Source organism: Cryptomeria japonica, chromosome 10 (genome assembly GCF_030272615.1).
Source record: "Cryptomeria japonica chromosome 10, Sugi_1.0, whole genome shotgun sequence".
In the NCBI taxonomy this organism is placed as follows: domain Eukaryota; kingdom Viridiplantae; phylum Streptophyta; class Pinopsida; order Cupressales; family Cupressaceae; genus Cryptomeria; species Cryptomeria japonica.
The window spans coordinates 736,741,292-736,759,834 of NC_081414.1; the positions used below are offsets into that span (position 1 = coordinate 736,741,292).

General features: G+C 34.5%; 1 protein-coding gene across 1 annotated transcript; it reads right to left on the reverse strand.

Moving 5' to 3' along the window:
• Positions 1-14,921: 14,921 nt before the first annotated feature.
• On the reverse strand, positions 14,922-18,231 carry LOC131047342 (transcription factor ORG3-like). The gene is made up of 2 exons (XM_057981213.1): positions 18,025-18,231; positions 14,922-15,452 (listed from the first exon to the last, which is right to left on the reverse strand). Exons 1-2 carry the CDS (start codon positions 18,229-18,231, stop codon positions 14,922-14,924), a joined length of 738 nt encoding a protein of 245 aa, XP_057837196.1.
• Positions 18,232-18,543: the final 312 nt, after the last annotated feature.

Consider the following 18,543-nt stretch of genomic DNA (forward strand, 5'->3'; position numbering starts at 1 on the left):
GAATCATAGTTATAGGTTGCTCTGGTATAATTGGTTTGGTCATTTGTGGCTTTAGCTTTTCCCTTGTCATGTTTTGGGAATGGTTCCTTAAACATCTCATGTTCTTGATTGGATGAGTATCCTTCAATCTCAATATCTCAATATGGCAATTTCCTGTCTTATGACCCTTGCTCTTATGAAATTTACAATATTCATCATCATTCCACCAATTTGGTTTAACCTTTGGTTCATATGGAAGAAAATCTGGAATAGTGATTACCTTGTTTGCCACTAGCTTTTTAAAAACTGACTCAAATGGTTCTCCCAATGGAGTATACTTCCTTCGTGATTTAGAAGTTGTTTGAGTATTCACTTGGTTGTTTGTAGAGCTTGATCCAGAAAAAATGAATTTGGGTCGCACCGTATTGGCATCCATAACACCATCATTGATTGTGTTCTTGTTTTTATTCCAAAATCTTGGCTTGTCTTTTCCTTTAAAGTCATCTTTGTTTTCCTTGAATATCTTAATGACTCCTTGTTCAATTAGGACCTTTTCTGTCACTAAGCCTTTTTCAATGACGTCCTTGAAGGTGGACAAAAAAGCTTTCCTTAGATCATAGCCAATGTCTTTGTTAACATTTTGGGTGAACATTTCTACCATTTGTTTTTGTGGAATTTTACAAGAGCATCTGCTGGCTAGATTCCTCCATCTTTGTAAAAATGATGCAAAAGACTCCCCCTCTTTTTGCTTGGTGTTGCACAAAGTAGTAACTGATATGTCTATCTCTATGTTGTAGGAGAAATGTTGAATAAATGCCTTTGCTAAGTCACCCCATGACTTAATACCAGGTGGAAGTTGGGAGAACCATTCCATAGCTTGATCTCCTAGGCTCTATGGGAATAATCTCATCAAATATGTCTCTTCTACTGCTATCTCAATGCAAGCTGTGAAAAACTGTCTTATGTGTGCCTTAGGATCCCCTTTTCCTCTATACTTATCAAATTTAGGTGTCACAAAGTGTGTAGGAAAAGGAGGCATTGGAATGCTCTTGTCAAATGGATATGGACATATGTCTCTCATTGTGTATGTTGGCTTTGGTGTATTTATGTCCTCCATTTTATTTTGTAAGTCCCTGATTTGTTGCTCCAAAGTGTTCTTAGGTGGAGATCGACTTCTTGGACCATACCCTATGCTTGAGGCACCAATTGGAGGAGAAGCATGTTGCATATATGGATGATATTGATCATACACATGTTCATATGGAGGAGGTCTATAGTGATGCTGCATATATGGACCACTTGGTATAGATTCATGTTGAGGAATGAAATATCTGCTTTGTCCATGTATACCATACTCTACAGGCATGTCATGTTCTAATGTGTTGTCCCCAAATTTGACACGGGGTTTCCTTGTGTCCAAATTTTGAGCATGCCTTTGAATATCCAATTGCTTTGGTGGTTGATCCTTAGCATTGGTATGTGATTGAGCATATTTCTCTACATAAGACTTCCATAATGGTCTGCGAAGGTGAGTATCATATGCTTGACCATGTATATTTGGGACCTCTGGTTTTTGAAACAAAGATTATGGTGATTCAGGCACAAGATGTGATCTTCTATTGCCTCCACTATTAGGCCTCCTTTGATCCATGTTGGAGTGAGTTTGTTGCAAAGGTCTATGTTCCATTATTTGAGACATGTCAAAATCATGAGGTATCTTGGCTCCACTTTGTGCCATCATTTGTAAGAAGTATTGTCTATCTCTCCTCATTATTTCCTCAACCAATCGATTGAAATGGGGATCCATAATGGATTCTTCCACATCTGCTAAATGTACTGAAAAGTTGTCCATACCATCATTGTGTGTATCATTGTTGTTTGTAGTGTCCATGTTCTCAACATTTGGAATGTTTCTATAGGCATCCATGTCAGGTAATGTAGTATGATCAGAATTGAAAAAGATATCATTGTCATACTCATAAGAACTCATGTTTGCGGAATCTTGAGCCTCTTTAGTTTCTCTCCTAGATTTTTGAAGACGGGTTTCAACCATGAACTAGGTATTGACCAAGATGTGTGAGACTAGATGAAAATGGAAAAAGTATGGAAGACCAAGAGTTGGATGGAATGTAAATGAATCTGAAGTGTACTTGCAATGTCCAAAGTGTAAGACCAAGTATGTATGTAGTAGAGTACGTGTGACTTCCAAAGAGAGAATAGTTTCTCTTGATGAGGTAAGTTGACCTTGACTCTAAGTAAGACCAAATGAGACCCAAAGGTGATAGACCTTGATGAGGGACCACTTAGCAAAATGTTGTTGTATGTAGTGTGTTGACAAAGTATGATAAGGACAAGCAAGTGACCTTTTGACTCAAGTTTAGACAAATGTAAATGTAATGTAAGGTGTAAAGCAATGATGGACTGTGTGAGACCCAAAGACAGGTTGAATGCTAGATGAAAACCTGGAGAAATAACCTAAGAAGCTCAAGAATTCCAAAACTGACTGTGTTTGTTTGTTGGACTGTAAAAGTTTTTTAATTCTGAATACATACGTGCCTGTATACTTCACAGATGCGATTTCCTGACATAGATGTGGTTCTGCTTAATGCAGACGCGTTTCTGAGATTTTTTTGTAAATTGCAATGTTGATTCTGGAAACACAGACACGTTTCTGCCCTTCACAGACGTGGTTATACAACACAGATGCTATTATGTCCAACACAGACGCGTTTCTGCAAAATTTGTGCAATTTTTTCCAATCTGTGAAGTCGTTTTTGTTGTGACCAAATCTGACTGTTTGACTATTTTTCGTGACAAGAGGACATAGTGTTGATGAAGACCCAATGTTTGCAAGTGTCTAGACTCGAAATGACTCCAAGAAAAGTGTGTTGTTTGATGTATAAATGTTTTGCATACACTTGAAGACATAATTTTTTGCTGTTTAGTCTTGAATGTTTGAATGTTTAAAATAAGTCAAGCACAATTCTTATGGCTGACCAAGACAATAGTTGTTGATCCCACATGGGGTTTTACCCCCGAGGCTATGCTATTCAGAGTGGATACTTAGATGCTTGACCTCACTGGCTCCACCCTCGGCACTCACTTCTTGGATCAGCCAAGCATCAGTCCCCACAAAAACTCCTCATGGCGAACTTTGTATCTCTACTAAGAACCGTATGTGTCTAGGCCACTGCCAGAGGTTCGACCTCCTGCCTCAACAACTAGAAGGATTTGGGTTTCTAAAACAAAAAGGTGCTAGTAAGGGCATCCACTCGTGTGGCCATACATGTGACACTTTCAGTTCTGTAAATACAAAAGGCTCCCAGCCGGTAGGGGTTACGCCCTACAATTGATCAAATAAATTTGATCAAACGGGTTTATGGGGAGACATAGTGTTGGTATGAACTAATCAGCACACGTTATTCATAGTTTTCACCATGAATACAATTATTTATAGTGGTTTGGAAGAAGATAGCTTTTCTTTTGCTACCACTTGGGTCGTTCTCTTCTCACTAGTAGTCCTAATGACCACACGGGAAGACAGACCCTCTAAAGATTAAACAAAAAGAGCCTATTGCTCAAGACACAAAAAGACAATGATTCAATTTTAGTGCATCAATTGAAGTGTTTGCTAGTCTATTGAAAACAAAGCACACAAATAAAAATCCAAAAACCCTTGCCAAGGACCTACAACAAAGATTTGTTAGTAGTTTGGATTGTTTGAAATAATCACCCCTTCCTGCAAGCACACAAGTTAGGTAAATTTTAAATCCAAAAGACTTTGTGAAAATAGGGGCCTTCAACCAAACAATTTTTCTTTCAAGACAAGCTGCACCAATTTCGTTATCTAAATCTGAAAATGTTAGCTCAAAATAAACCAAATCTAAAACATTAAATGACCAAAAACTAAATAAAAAAAACTCCAAAAATGAAATCAATGCACACAGATGCGGTTACCCCAGACACAGACGCGACTCTCTGACGCAAACACGCTTCTACGAGACACAGACGCGGCTCCAGAACCCAGACGTGACTTTTGGACACATACGCGTCTATATACACCGCAGACGCAACTGAGGAACACAAATGCGGTTTTCAGAATCTGCAAAATAAAATACTGTCGAGGACATAGACGCGGCAGAAAATCAAAAACGCGATCCAAAAGTACGCAGACACAAAAATATCAAAATGTAGTTGAAAATGTCAGATCTGCAACTTCAAACACAAAATCTACAACAAAGTGTTAAATGCAAAAGGGATAAGAGTCCCACCGGGCGTGCCAAAATGTATATGGTGAAAATAGATACAACAATAATAACGATATTGAAAGGCTAAATGAATTCAACCACAAAACCCTAGCCTAACAACAACAAAGATCCACCATAACATATGAAGATTACCTAAGACAATGCAAATCAAATGAAATCACAAAGATTATACCATCATATGTCCAATAGGGTTTGGATCTCCATTCTTCCTATCTCCATTGATCTTGCTTGATATATTTGCTCTTAGATTTTATGTGCACAAGAGCTCAACAAAGAACAAAATGTGGTTGCAAGTAGGATCGCATATGCCAAGTAGTCAATTGATCAAATAGTTAGCTCCTTAGGGTTTGATAATGAAGGAAGCATCTCCTTATATAGAAGACACTAAATGAAATGGAGGGATAAGATTGAGAGGTGTAAAAGGAGGTCGGCTATGATTAGAGGGTAGGTAAAAGAAATAATAAAATAATGAAAGGGGGAGGTAGTGTATGAACTAAGAGATGAATGACATGTGTCATTGGTAGAAAAGGTTAATGAATTAATTAAATAAATAAAGATTTATTTAATTAATAGAAGGAGTGAGATCAATTAAATAAATAAGATATTTATTTAATTTAGGAAAAGGATAATTTAAATAAATAAATGTATTTATTTAAATGAGAAATAAGGCTAGAAGAGGATAAATGAATGAATTAAATAAATAAAGATTTAGTTAATTAATAGAAGAATTAAGCTTAGATAATTAAATAAATAACATATTTATTTAATTAGACTGGACAATTTTGGGTGTCTACAATTTCTTATCGATGTTCTTCTTTGTCTTAGGTGAAGATTTCCCTTCATGCATGATGTCCTTAGTACCATAAGGTTCTCCTTTCTCAAAGGTAGTGTATCCCAAGCCATGTGTATCTCCATTTTGCCTTTGTGGCTGAATCTACTCATCAAGTATAGTAGAGCTCTTATTGTATTTAGCTAGGATCTCATTAGCATTAGCCAACTCCTTAGTAAGATCTTCATTCTTTTTCATAAGAATCTCTCTAAGAGACATAGTCATGTCTAGATCATCCTGTATTTCTTATTTTTCTTCATGAAGATGTGCATGTAGAGTACCAATGTCCTGATTCAGTTTAGAGATCTCATGATCCTTCTCTCTGATCTTGTCTTGAGCAACCCTCCTAGCTTCCAACTCTTGAATTATCTTGATAGTTAGGGCTTCTATCTCTCTTCTCAAATTTGACTTATCATCATTCAAATTTTCCACCTCATTAGCCAATGCATCAATGTTAGCTTCTTTAGATGAACTATTTTCACTAATTTCATACAACTGTTCATCTATCTCTCTCCTTTTAGCCCATGAAGCTTTATACTTGACCCTTAACTCACCTAATTCTTCTTCAAATTCTGCAAACTGATTAGAAAGCTCTCTATAACTCATATCCCCATGATAGTGTTAAGGATCCTTCCCAAGCGGTTAAGCCTTAAAGGAATTAGGCTCTGATACCGATTGATAAACTTATAAGGCACTAAGTGGGGGGGGGGGGGGGGGGGTGATTCAATGCAAACAAAAACAACAACACGAATCTAATCACCACTTTTTTTAGTTTGAAGCTTAACAAGCATGCAAGGTAAATAACCACATAAGCTAACACCCAATAAAGCATGCAACTAATAACACAATGTTTTTTACACGAAAACCTAAATGGGAAAAACCACGGTGGGAATTAGTACCCACCGGATAGAGCACTTAACTCTTCACTGATCTTTCGTACTAGTAGCTTGAACATAGCTCTGTCATTGTTTACCGGTTTGTTGTTTAATTGCTTCCTCTACCAGTTAGGCTTTACCAGTTGGAATAAATGACTTAGATGACTAACAAAATATGGTTGCCATCAATGACAACACAAAACAAGTCATCAATCAACCTCTTACAACAAAATCAACATCAAGCTAGTTCATGTTGATCACTTTGACTATTAGTGCAGATATCTTTGAATATTTCCTCCTCACTAGTATCTTCATTCATGGAATCTTCCTCAGATGTGTCATCTATACTAGATTCTCCTTCGAGTGACTCATCCCCAACTAACCTTCTGATCATGAAATCCCTCTAGGATCCAAAGATCCTATAGAAATATGGCTCTAATTGCTCATTCATCCAAAATTCCAGTACTGTGTCATTGGCTATTGTCCCATTTGTTTCATTGGGCTCAATTTCTCCCTAGAAGTTAAGTTCTTCTTTGCATTCGATAGTGATGAATTTAGAAATTTTATTAATCTTCCTATCATCATACTCATTGTCTATCACATTCACTTCCTCTACATAGGTTTCTTCTAAGTTTTTTCCCAATGAGATGTGTACTATACTTTGGTTATCTGCAAATGAAATTTCCTCCTTCCGAGCATTTATACTCTTTTGACGTTGACAAACTACCTTAGTCCCAATAATTGGTCAAAGATTTCTTCTACAATTACTACCTCAAAACCCACCAATTGTTTGATAATGTTAATATTTATCTCAGCATGCCTCCAAGTTCACAAGGTTTTTATTCTAGTCTCATCCACTAGACTGTTGTTGTAAGGTGTGGACTCAAGTGCCATTCTTCCCAAGTACTCCCAATTTTTTTTTGGTAGCAAATTGACATTCTCTTCAAGATCCACCATCAGTCTGCTAATCTTCATGGATTCAACTATTAATCATGATAGGCCTTATCTTCCAATGTTTCCTTACAACTCTGACTTGTAGTATTTTTGGTTTATTCCAATACTTGCTAAATTGTTTCAATTTTGCAAGTAAATCATCATCCTCTCATTTGAGCCATTTATTTTGAAGCCTTTGTAAACCTCATGGATAGTTAAGTATACATTTTTCTCCCTTTCCTTGGCTTTCTCTCGTTACACTATCCTTGGGGTTTATTTAATGATTGACCATATTTTTTCTTAGTTGGCCAAATTGCTTCCTTTCTTGATTGTGACCATGGGTTGATTTTTGGTATTTGTTCCTTATTAGATAAGTTACGATTACCTTTCCCTTGTTTTCTTCCAAGTCCTCATAGGATTGTTCAGTGTTACATTCGTTACATGTATATATGGCATCCCTCCTAGCCATTTGACACCTTCTTGTCTCCGTTTGTTGTGCCTTTGGTGTTTTTTAAAGGATCCTAGCCACTCTAGTTGAATTTGAGCTTTGTGGATCCTTTCTTTGTGCTCCTAGGACTAGATTCTTATAATTTTGTCTTGGATTTTTACAACTTAACATTTCATAATCATCCTGACCATATAATCCACATGTTCCTCTCCCCCCCCCCCAACATTCGACTAGATAATGGCCTATCTTGTTGCCATTTAAACAAGTGGTGGTAGACCTCTTCCCCCTTCCTAAACCTTGACCTCTACCTCTTTAGTATGATCCATTATTGAAAGGTTCTGGATTTGGAAGTACATTTGTTGGGAAAATGGTGTCTCAACCTTGCATTTACATGAGGTTACTATTTATAGTATGTTTTTATTTGATCATGAAATAGTGTGAAATTCTCCTCGAAGCTTATGGCTGGCTAGATAAGCATTTCGGTAAAGTTATGTTGCTAGATCACAACTAGTTTTGAAGATATTAAAATTTCCATTTTAGAGGGGTACAATGAAAGGTTTAAATTTGATTTTGAGGACTTTGGAGACCCCGAAACACCCTGAAAATTGGGCGTAAATAACGTAGAGGTTTACGAGGCAATAGAGAACTTCACAAGATTTTCAGTGCTTCAAATGGTTCATCAATCAGACAAACAATTCTCAAGTTATGGCCTCCAAAAGTTTGTACTCCTAAAATAGGAAATATAAAATACATCGCACACATAAATGAGTTGTAAAAAGGGAGGGACATGTCATAGGGCATCTAGAAGGGAGATAAGGTCGGTTACACCTTATTGGGTGGTTTTAGCCCATGGTTTTGTAATACCGTTTGACGGTTTCTTGTATTGTATCTCCTATATATGAGGTGTGTGAGATAGAGGTTGTGTGTAAGAGTCTTATGTCTATTGAATTACCTCTAAATCTATGATTAGTGGTACTCCTGGGAAGAGCTTTCTTTGCAAGTATATTGTAATCTATTTTGATTGTTGAATAATATATTGGGCGGCTTTTGGAGTGTGGGGTTTTTTTCTCAAAAGGGTTTTCCCCACGTAAATCACTGTGTTATGGTTTGAATTTTATTATATATATTTCTATTTTCTATAACTATTGTGATGATCTGTAAATTTTTTTGCATTACTCTCCTCTCAAGGTCAGTGTAGGAATTTGTTCCACTGCTTGACTTCCTTACAACATTAACATTCATTTGATTCTATTGCCATGGTGGTATTATATACTTAGCCTCTTGCACATATAGCTTTCTTTCTACTAACCCCTTTGTGTATGCCAAATCCCTATCATAATTGGGTTCCTATTTTAGCCAAAATCTAAGGGAAGGGAAACCATTGCCTCATGACCACCCCATTGGATACTTTACAATAATTCACAAGACACTTCTAGAGTGCCCCAAATAGGCCCAAATTCACTCAGATCCACTCAGATTCTTACAAGGTCACATGAAAATAATGATGGGGGATTACAAAATCTCCCAAGACATAAAAAGACATTAATAGGCTCATTTTAAGCCCAATTGAAATGTTCCTAAACACATCGTCAAATTACAATATTGAACAAAGAGAAAGAAAGCAAGACGAATTGTGCATGATACCAACACCAACACACATTACTCTAATCTACCCAAATCCATTATCATATTTTTACATGAATCTCTATAAGGAGTTTTCAATACAAATTTATAAATTACATTACGACAATATATGTAGTTGCATGAATTGAAGAATATGAAAGCACGAGAAAGAGAAAAATAGTGTACATTTTAATGTCAATCCTAAAAAGCCAAGTTCACTGGTCCCCAAGGTTGATTTGCATTGCCACCCAACCATGTGGAACCCTTAGGTTCATCCCACCACGGTCATGGAGATAGACACATGACTCAACCACTCATGAAAGAATAAATATGGGGATATCTAGGCTTACACACGTGATACACAAAACATACACAAAATGCAAGATCATATAAGTTACATCAACAATATCATGTGAGAGTGTAATGTTTACATATTTATATCACGTATCTATTCATGTCTACATAAGGGGTAGTATATGAGAGGTCACAAAATAGGAATTTCCTTGCATATCTTTAAGTGATGGCTCACGCGGAACTAAGTGGTCCTCTCATTACAACGAGGAGACTCGATCATGCTAAATCAATGCCCCATGGATGACCAAGCCTTCCCAATACATCCTTAGCCTATGCAAGCATTCAAGGGATGCAAGGGGCATCCAAATTATCTTATTTAGTGTTTGACCCTAAGGATATAGTTAAGTTTTCACTTGTATTACTCTAACTCTCAAATGAGTTACCCAAACAACCACTTTGGACCCCAACCCCCATTGAGAGCCACTCCTTAACTAGCTCTAAAAACTATACCCTAAGCTCATCCCATTCTACATGAATGAGGAAATCAAAAGAAAACTTAAACAAGATGACATATTGCCACTATTCACACTTTATGTCCAAATTGTCAATTGACCTTGAAACATCATGAAACTAGATCCGAATTGGTCCCAATTTGAAATGTACCAATTTGGATCTAGTTTCATGATGTCTTAAGGTCAATTGACAATTTGGACATAAGTGTGAATAGTGGAAATATGCCATCTTATATATGTGAATAGTGGCAATAATAAGATGGCATATTGCCACTATTCACACTTTATGTCCAAATTATCGATTGACCTTGAGACATCATGAAACTAGATCCGAATTGGTCCCAATTTGAAATGTTACACACACACACATGTATAACACACACACACACACACACACACACACATGTATATACATACATACATACATACATACATACATATATATGTGTGTGTGTGTGTGTGTGTGTGTGTGTGTGTGTGTGTGTGTGTGTGTGTGTGTGTGTACACATATACATATATATACATATATCTATACACATATACATATGTATATTTATGTATATGTGTTACCCTTATATTTTTGCTCATTCCTAAAGTTTCATAATCAGCTAAAATCAGTTATTGTTAATATTTTAATGCTTAAGTTTTTGTGACCAAAGTCCATGTCAGTTGAGAGATTTTAATTGTTTTATTTTTAGCTTACCCATATGCCCAAACAATTAAATCTCACTTTTTATGTGTCATATGCAAAAATGATTTCTGGGTTATGCTCTACTAGGCCCATTTATTCTAAAATTAAAATTTCATAAAAAAAGGAGCTCTCAGTAAAATGTTATGCAAGTTTTTCTATGGCAGCCCAAAAGAACAACTGTCATTGAACTTGAACCTTGAACCTTTTCAAAGTTCAAAGTTCGGGTTCAAGTTCAAAGTTCGAATTTAACATTTGTAATTTTTGTTCATTGAACTTGAACCATTGAACCTTTTTGGTTCAGGTTCAAGGTTCAACGCGCAGGAAAATGGAAAGAGAAAAATCAATGCATTATACTATGGGTGCAGTTTGTGTTTTGAACCTTTTGATTGAACCCCGCAGGTTCAAGGTTCAAGTAGTTCAAAAGGTTCAAGCGGTTCAAATTTTGGGTTCATTGTAATTTTTGGTCTTTGAATTTGAACTTTGAACCTTCTTTGGTTCAAGCCCGCATGTACAAGCACGCAGGTTCAAGGTTCAAGGTTCGATTTCAGAGGTTCAAATTCAGAGTTTAGAGATTCATCAGATGCAGGTTCAAAGTGTGTGACTTCAAAATTTCAGCAAATTCAAAATCCAATAATATTGGAATGTTTAATGTTTGTAATTTTCAATGTAATCTTGAACCACGGATTTTCTGAGACAAAAAAAATCAGTCTCGGTGCGGGGGGAATAACTTTCAATATAACCATTGGATCGTGCTGAAATTTTAATATGATTTGGAGAATGTAGTTTTCTAAATTCTCACTGGAGCGATTGGCAAAATATTATCTCAGTCAAAAGTTATTTATCTCTAAGTACAGGTCTATCAAAAATTTTGAGATAAAAGATTTGAAGCAAAATAAAAAAAAAGTTGTCGAAAGAAGAGGATAAAGGAAAAGATTAATTAATAATCTTTTCAAGAATCAGTTATTGATAACTGATATTCTTAGCTATATATATGTAATTAAAGAAAAGAGAGGGGTTCTGAAACTGTGATTTTGGAAATGATAGAAGAATTTTTGATAGGAATTGTGGGAAGTGAAAATGATAGCTGATTATTAATGAAATGTTGTGATATCTTTGAATCTGTATATTCTGAGATTCGTAATTCTTCTTAGATTATTATGTGGGCATAATTTAATCTGATAATCAGTTATCTGTGCATTTCTTTTTTGTTCATATTTATTATAGAATGTTGGATGACTCACATGGTGTTAACTTGCTTGATCCCCCTTGCCCTGTGAGGCACGAGAGAGTCTCGATTAAGCTGCTAGTTTCTCCTGTTGAGTTTCCATTTTGTTTTGAATATATACAACAAGAATGTTATGAATCAGAGTTTGTGAACTCTCCTTTGAATATTCTTTTCAGAAATTTCTTATATGTGCAGTTTTGAAGGCATTTATTTGTGTTGATGGATAAATGCTGAAGCCTTTCGATGCTTTCTGGTTAAAAGTGTTAGCATATCAACTGTATAATAAATTCATTGTAAATCTTGTAAAGAGGGAGCTGTACCTCTCAATTCAGAGGAAGATTATCAATTCAATGATAATCTATCCAATTGTTGGTGCTCTTTGTCCTTTATCCCGGGCATTTGGAGTTAATATGTGTATGTATTTGTTCAAGGACAAATCTGTTCACTAACAATATGTACATGTATATATATATAGATATGTATATATATGTGTGTATATAGATATGTATATATATGTATATACACACACACACACACACATATATATATGTGTGTGTGTGTGTGTGTGTGTGTGTGTGTACACACACACACACACACACACACACACACACACACACACACACATATATATAGACACACACACACACACATGCATACATACATACATATGTATGTATATATATATGTGTGTGTGTGTGTGTGTGTGTGTGTGTGTGTGTGTGTGTGTGTGTGTGTGTGTGTGTGTGTGTGTGCATCTACACACACACACACACACACACACACACACACACACACACACATATATATATATACACACACACACACACACACATGCATACATACATACATATGTATGTATGTATGTGTGTGTGTGTGTGTATAGATGTATATGTGTGTGTGTGTGTGTGTGTACACACACACACACACATAAAATTTCAAATTAAAATCATTACACACACACATATAAAATTTCAAATTAAAATCATTAAATTCCACTTTAATTTCATATCATGAAAATTCCCTAAAACTAGGAAATGGTTCATTCCATGATGGGTATACCTTGAAGAGCACTAAAAAATCTAAGTGAAAAACTCAAATAACCAAGGATACCCTTTTGATCCCTACTCACCCAACAACACATTTCCACATTCAATTTCACTTTTAAGCCATTCAAACAAAAATTGGAAATTATAACATTTCTTGAGATGAGGTTTTCAAAACTTGTTAAAATCTAATGATTTAATCCATGAAATGGTTTTGATTTAATTAAACAAGTTCTCTAATACATCATATATATCAAATACAACTATTTTAAATAAAAAAGAATGAAAACAATGGAGGATTCAAATTCCTACCTCAAACTTGCATAAAGCTTTCAAATTCAAATCTTTTTGCACATACCTTGAAAGGGTTAGACGAATCCTTTGAGTAGCAAGCAAAATCCTCCAATGCAAATCCAATGAGACAATATCCAAAAATTTCTTCCCAATATTTCTTCCCAGTCATTCAATAAAAAATCCATCACTACTAACTTTTTAAAATATAATAAAATAACAATTAATATATTTCTCCTAGTTACCCAAATAACCCAATTAGGCTAATTATGTAATTACCAACACGATGAATACACATAACACGCCTTTTATTTCTTTTAACTATTAATTTGCAATTCAACCATTAAAACTCATTTTCATATTTAAAATCGACAATAAAATACAAATAAACAAATAGGCACAAACAATCTTTATTGGTTGACCACATAGGGGTAATTAATTATTCCAAACATTATCACCATGGTAACCAGGGTGTAAAATTGTAAACACATGGAACTTTTCCTCAACGAGGTACAATGGGTAGGGCTTAGGTGTCATTTGGCTAGTGTTCTATCTCTTATTAACCATCATTGGGGAAGGGTACACATAGACTTGTGAAACCAAGTGGATTTAATACCTAGAACTTGCATCACTCAACAAACATCACAAGTGCCTATGCATATACATCATACTCAAAGCACATATAAATTCTCCAATACTAGGGTCAACATCATAAGCATAGTCAATACATCATAGCATAATCATATCATCATAAGCATAATAAATGACTGAATCTAACAAGTGTAATCAAATCTAATGACAATCATGTAATATCCACATGATCAAAGTGAATACATGTATCCAAAGATGCACCACATGGATGCCAATACAAAAGAATGATGATACACATAATCCTTGATATAATATAAATAGTATCAATAATGGATCAATATAATAATGACAGATTGAAAATGCGAGAGGCATTGCAAAAAGAATTAGATTCAAGGGTGTTAGCTATGCTAAAGCTAATAGAGTTGACAAAATGGTTCCAAGATTCGGGCAATGAATACAATAGTGTGACTGCCATGTCTCCATCTTTAGTTTTTACATATATACTAGTAAATTGACAAATAAGAGTATTGAAAACATTTGAATAGTCAATAATTTTTATGCCTTCAATAAAAAACTATGCAATTGCCTCTTCAAGTAGATTTGGTTTGTCAATTATTTTGTCATGTAAAGACTCTCCATTTTGCCCCATAAGCCTATTGTTGTTTCGTCTTCAACAATATTGAAAAGAACCCCATCTAACAAACACAACCAAATTGTACTAAGAGCTCTCATGTCTAGATCTTCCCAATACTCATCAATCATATTTACATGTGTCTTTCACTTTCCTAGGAATTCCTTGTGCAATCTTGTTGAACTAATAAATAACACATCTTGAGGTTTCATAGCTGAAAATTATCCTTCCCATTAAATTTTTCATCTTGAAATTTGCATTCAAAGCCTTTTGCACTTGATACTGCAAAACCAACACAAAATCCTAGCACAATCATTGATTTTTTTTTTTTTTCGATGCTACTTGCATAAGTAGAAGCATAAGTTCCTTAAAAAAAATTGATATTGTAGCACAAAATAGTTGCAAATAAATAATGAAGAAACGAAAAATAGAAGAACAAAATAATACACAAGATAGATTTATATGGTAAAACCTTGACCACATGCCAAGGAAACATCCACAAGGCAAGCTATTCTTATTGTTTGGAGGAAAAAAATACAATCTACACAATTCAGAGGCAATCAATTTACTTAGATTATTGTTCCATAATTAATCAACCAGAACCATATAAGTGCCTAGAACCATATAGGTGTTTAGATTATTGATCCGCAATTAGAATAATATAAGAGTTTAGATTATTGATCCACAGTTAATCAACTAAAAGCATATAAGAGCTCAATTGTTGTCTATAAACCCTAGTAAGGGCGATTTTTGAAGTAACACCATCATCATCACAATCTTGTTGCGCAGAAGTGCAGTGTCCAAACTGCTCCTTACTTTCATCATCTGAAACCACAAATTTTACAACAGTTATTGACTTTTTTTTTTTTTCCATCAAAACTATATTAAGTTTATCATTTTGCCTAACCTGAAGGTGGAGGGTGTGCCAAACTTTTTCACCCCCAGCAAACATTGAGGCACTCTTCACATCGAGTTCCTCTTCTTCCACCAACCTCAACAGCTTAGACAACAAAATCTCTCTTCTACAGCTATGAACTGTAATCACCACCTCATTACTTCCCATTTCTGCACTTACTGTAACCATTGGCCTTGAATCCTGCAAAATCTCTAAAGAAGCTAACATCTTATCACGTTGTTTGCTTAATTTTTTAATCTCACTTAGTAACTCGGGAATGTAGCTTAGAATTTGAGAAACAATGGCTGGATTGCTCAGTTTGGTCTGCAATTAGGCACAAGATATATATCATTACAACACTATACTTATCACATGCTAAAGCTGATTATATGCATAAAAACTAGGAAGATATCAAGCAACTATTATGTTAGAGTTAAGTTTGTAGTTATGGTAACAATATATTTATAAGATTTTTGGAAAAACGTTTGAGAAATATAAAACTTTTGGACACAATTTTATTTATTTCGATTATAAATAATTAATAAATTGGCTGCAAGACACTAATTGTTTAAGTTCAATTAAGTCATCATGTGATGAATAGATTTTAATTTTGATTGTTGATGGTTTTGTTCTTGACGAGCTCTTGATCTATGTTGGGCAAAGCCTCCACCTCTACCCTAAACTCATATCGAAATAATGAAATTTGGGAAAAATGTTTGAAAAATATATGATTTTTGGACAATTATCTAAATGAGGGCTCTCTCTCACTATAAACAATTGGTAAGTTGACTACAAGACACTAATTTAGTTCAACACTTCAATCTAAATATAATATAGTTCATTATTTTTATTTTAGACCAATATATGGTCTATTGACATTTAACTTACAAATTTATATAATATTTAAGCCACACAATTGTGGAGTAAAAAATATGATTAGTATTCATACTATATAGACACTTACCTTTGACATGGTCAACACATAGTTTCTTTACGTAAACACGAGTATCGTTGGAAATCTAAACCATGATATCAATAATAATAAACAAAAAATAATAATAATTATTTTTTTGATCAGTAATTGGCCGAAGCCTGAATAGCTTTTGACTGAAGCTATGAACCAGTGGGGACACAGTAGGGGGGCCCATCCCCATTACATATCTTTGAATTATTATTATTATTATTATGTTTGATTAGATTGACCCCAAGACCTTCCCCATCCTATGGAAGGCCAAGAGTCACAGCTTAGAATTCCACCGAATTAAGCTCAACCCCTTGGAAAATTATTATAATAATTATTATATCGAGTTTATATTAGATTTTATAATTAGTTGTGTAAATTCTTTTAAAGCATTACATTCACTTAACTTCCAAAAATTAACCCAAACTATTTATGAAAAATTAGTAACTTCTAAAAACTACCTCAAACTTTTAATAACAATATTAAATGGTAAACCACAAAGTCACTAAGGTGAATTTATTAAAAATATAAACCTTAATATTCTCACACCCCACCTTAAAGTTTACATTAGACAAAACAAGACATGGTGATTGGAAAGCATAGATACATGTTGTTTAGGAGTTTTATATCCAAATTTCTAAGTTATTGAATTATCACCTCCCCAAACTGGACAAAATTATAGATCTCTTGAATTATTGAACAAATGTTGAGAGACATTCACATTGTTCCGTCCTGTTGTCTCATGACCCTCATAAGGTCATAATTCCCAAGATCCATAGGATCTTTGAATGATTTGGACAAGAGTTCATATTTAGTTTACACTAGATCCCTTCATGTCTTCAAAAAGTAAACTTGACAATATATGTATTCTTCAATGTTGTCTACATATATAAAAAAACAAGGCATATGGTTTTCATAAAAAACTCAATCTTTAAATGAGAAGTTGACTCCAAATGAGGAAAAACCTCTAGCCTTTGGTGCCGCTGGCTTCCATTATTGAAGGCCTATTAAAATAGGAATCTATTCGTAGTATTTTAAAAACCAAAATTTTCAACAAAAGCATATGGCATATCCTCATCCTCAACACAGACTAAGTTAGCTTCATTTCATTTGTCTTTGAATTTTCCCTTGAAAATATTATTGGCTCAAATTTTATAATTCCAATTTGTATGACCTGTTTTCTTGTAGTAAAAACATTGAATTTTAAAATGATAAGTTGGCATGGAATTTTTGTAAACTTTACTACCAAATATTTAGGAATTCCAAATTATTGTAGGGAGTTATATCCCTGCATAGCAAGCAACAGATGAAGTATCCTTACGCAAGAGCAAATGAAGTCATTGTATGCTCTTCCAAGACATCCTTGATCACACCTTTCAAACTTAATTGATTTCCTCTACTCCCCTACAAGTCCGGTCTACATTTCTTTGTTCACTCTCAACAAAAACAAGAAGCACGTGGATCTTTACAAAAAAACTTCTTCTACATCTGGTTTTGGCCTTTATAGCATAGCAAGGTCTACATTTCTTTGCTTACTATCAACAAAAACAAGAAACACATAGATCTTTAAAAAAAGTTTCTTCTTCAACATCTGATTTTGACCTTTATATCATAGCAAGACGTCTTATGTACTTTGATATCTTATTGAACAACAGAAAACACAAATATTACTGAAAATCTAAATCATGATAATAACAATAATAAACATAAAATAATAATAATAATATTGAATTCATAAGAAATATTACAATGAATTGCTCAAAACTATCCTAACATACATATCAAAAATTTATTTAACAACACTACTAAATAATAAAGCACAAAATAATCTAGATAACTTCTTACAGTACACAAACCTCAATATTCCAAGAGAAATTGGGTCCCACATAAGAGAAAACAAAACGGTAGGCATTGTTGAGAATATAGTAATAATACCTTTCGATTTGTATTGGGTAGCAGTGAACATAACTGGAAGTAAAGGATGTTCAATCTCTTTCGCCGTTGGCGTTCTTTGGCATTGTGACAAAGTTTCTGTACCTCGGCGTTTTCCTTGTCTTTATGACTCTGGTTTTGAGTCAATTGACAATCTAGCGGGGTTAACATTGATTTCTGTTCCAAAAACAGTTGAGGCAGAGAATTCATGTCAACGTTATGCATTTGAGAGGCAGTATGATTGGATGTGAAGAACAAAGGCAATGAGTCCATGTCCGATAACAGAAAAAACTACTATATTGGTTTAGTGGAATTTGACGAATGGAAGGATGATCTTATGAAAAGAACACTAGGACTATATTACAATTGAAATTTTTCAGTGTAATGACATGTAAATTCTGAAATGAACATCTGTCTGGTCTTGACAAGTGAAATGAGTTATTTCACGTGCCATTCTTCTCTGCACACGAGTTCTCTGCACTCCATTGTTGATTTTATCGTGGCAAAAACATGGCATCCACC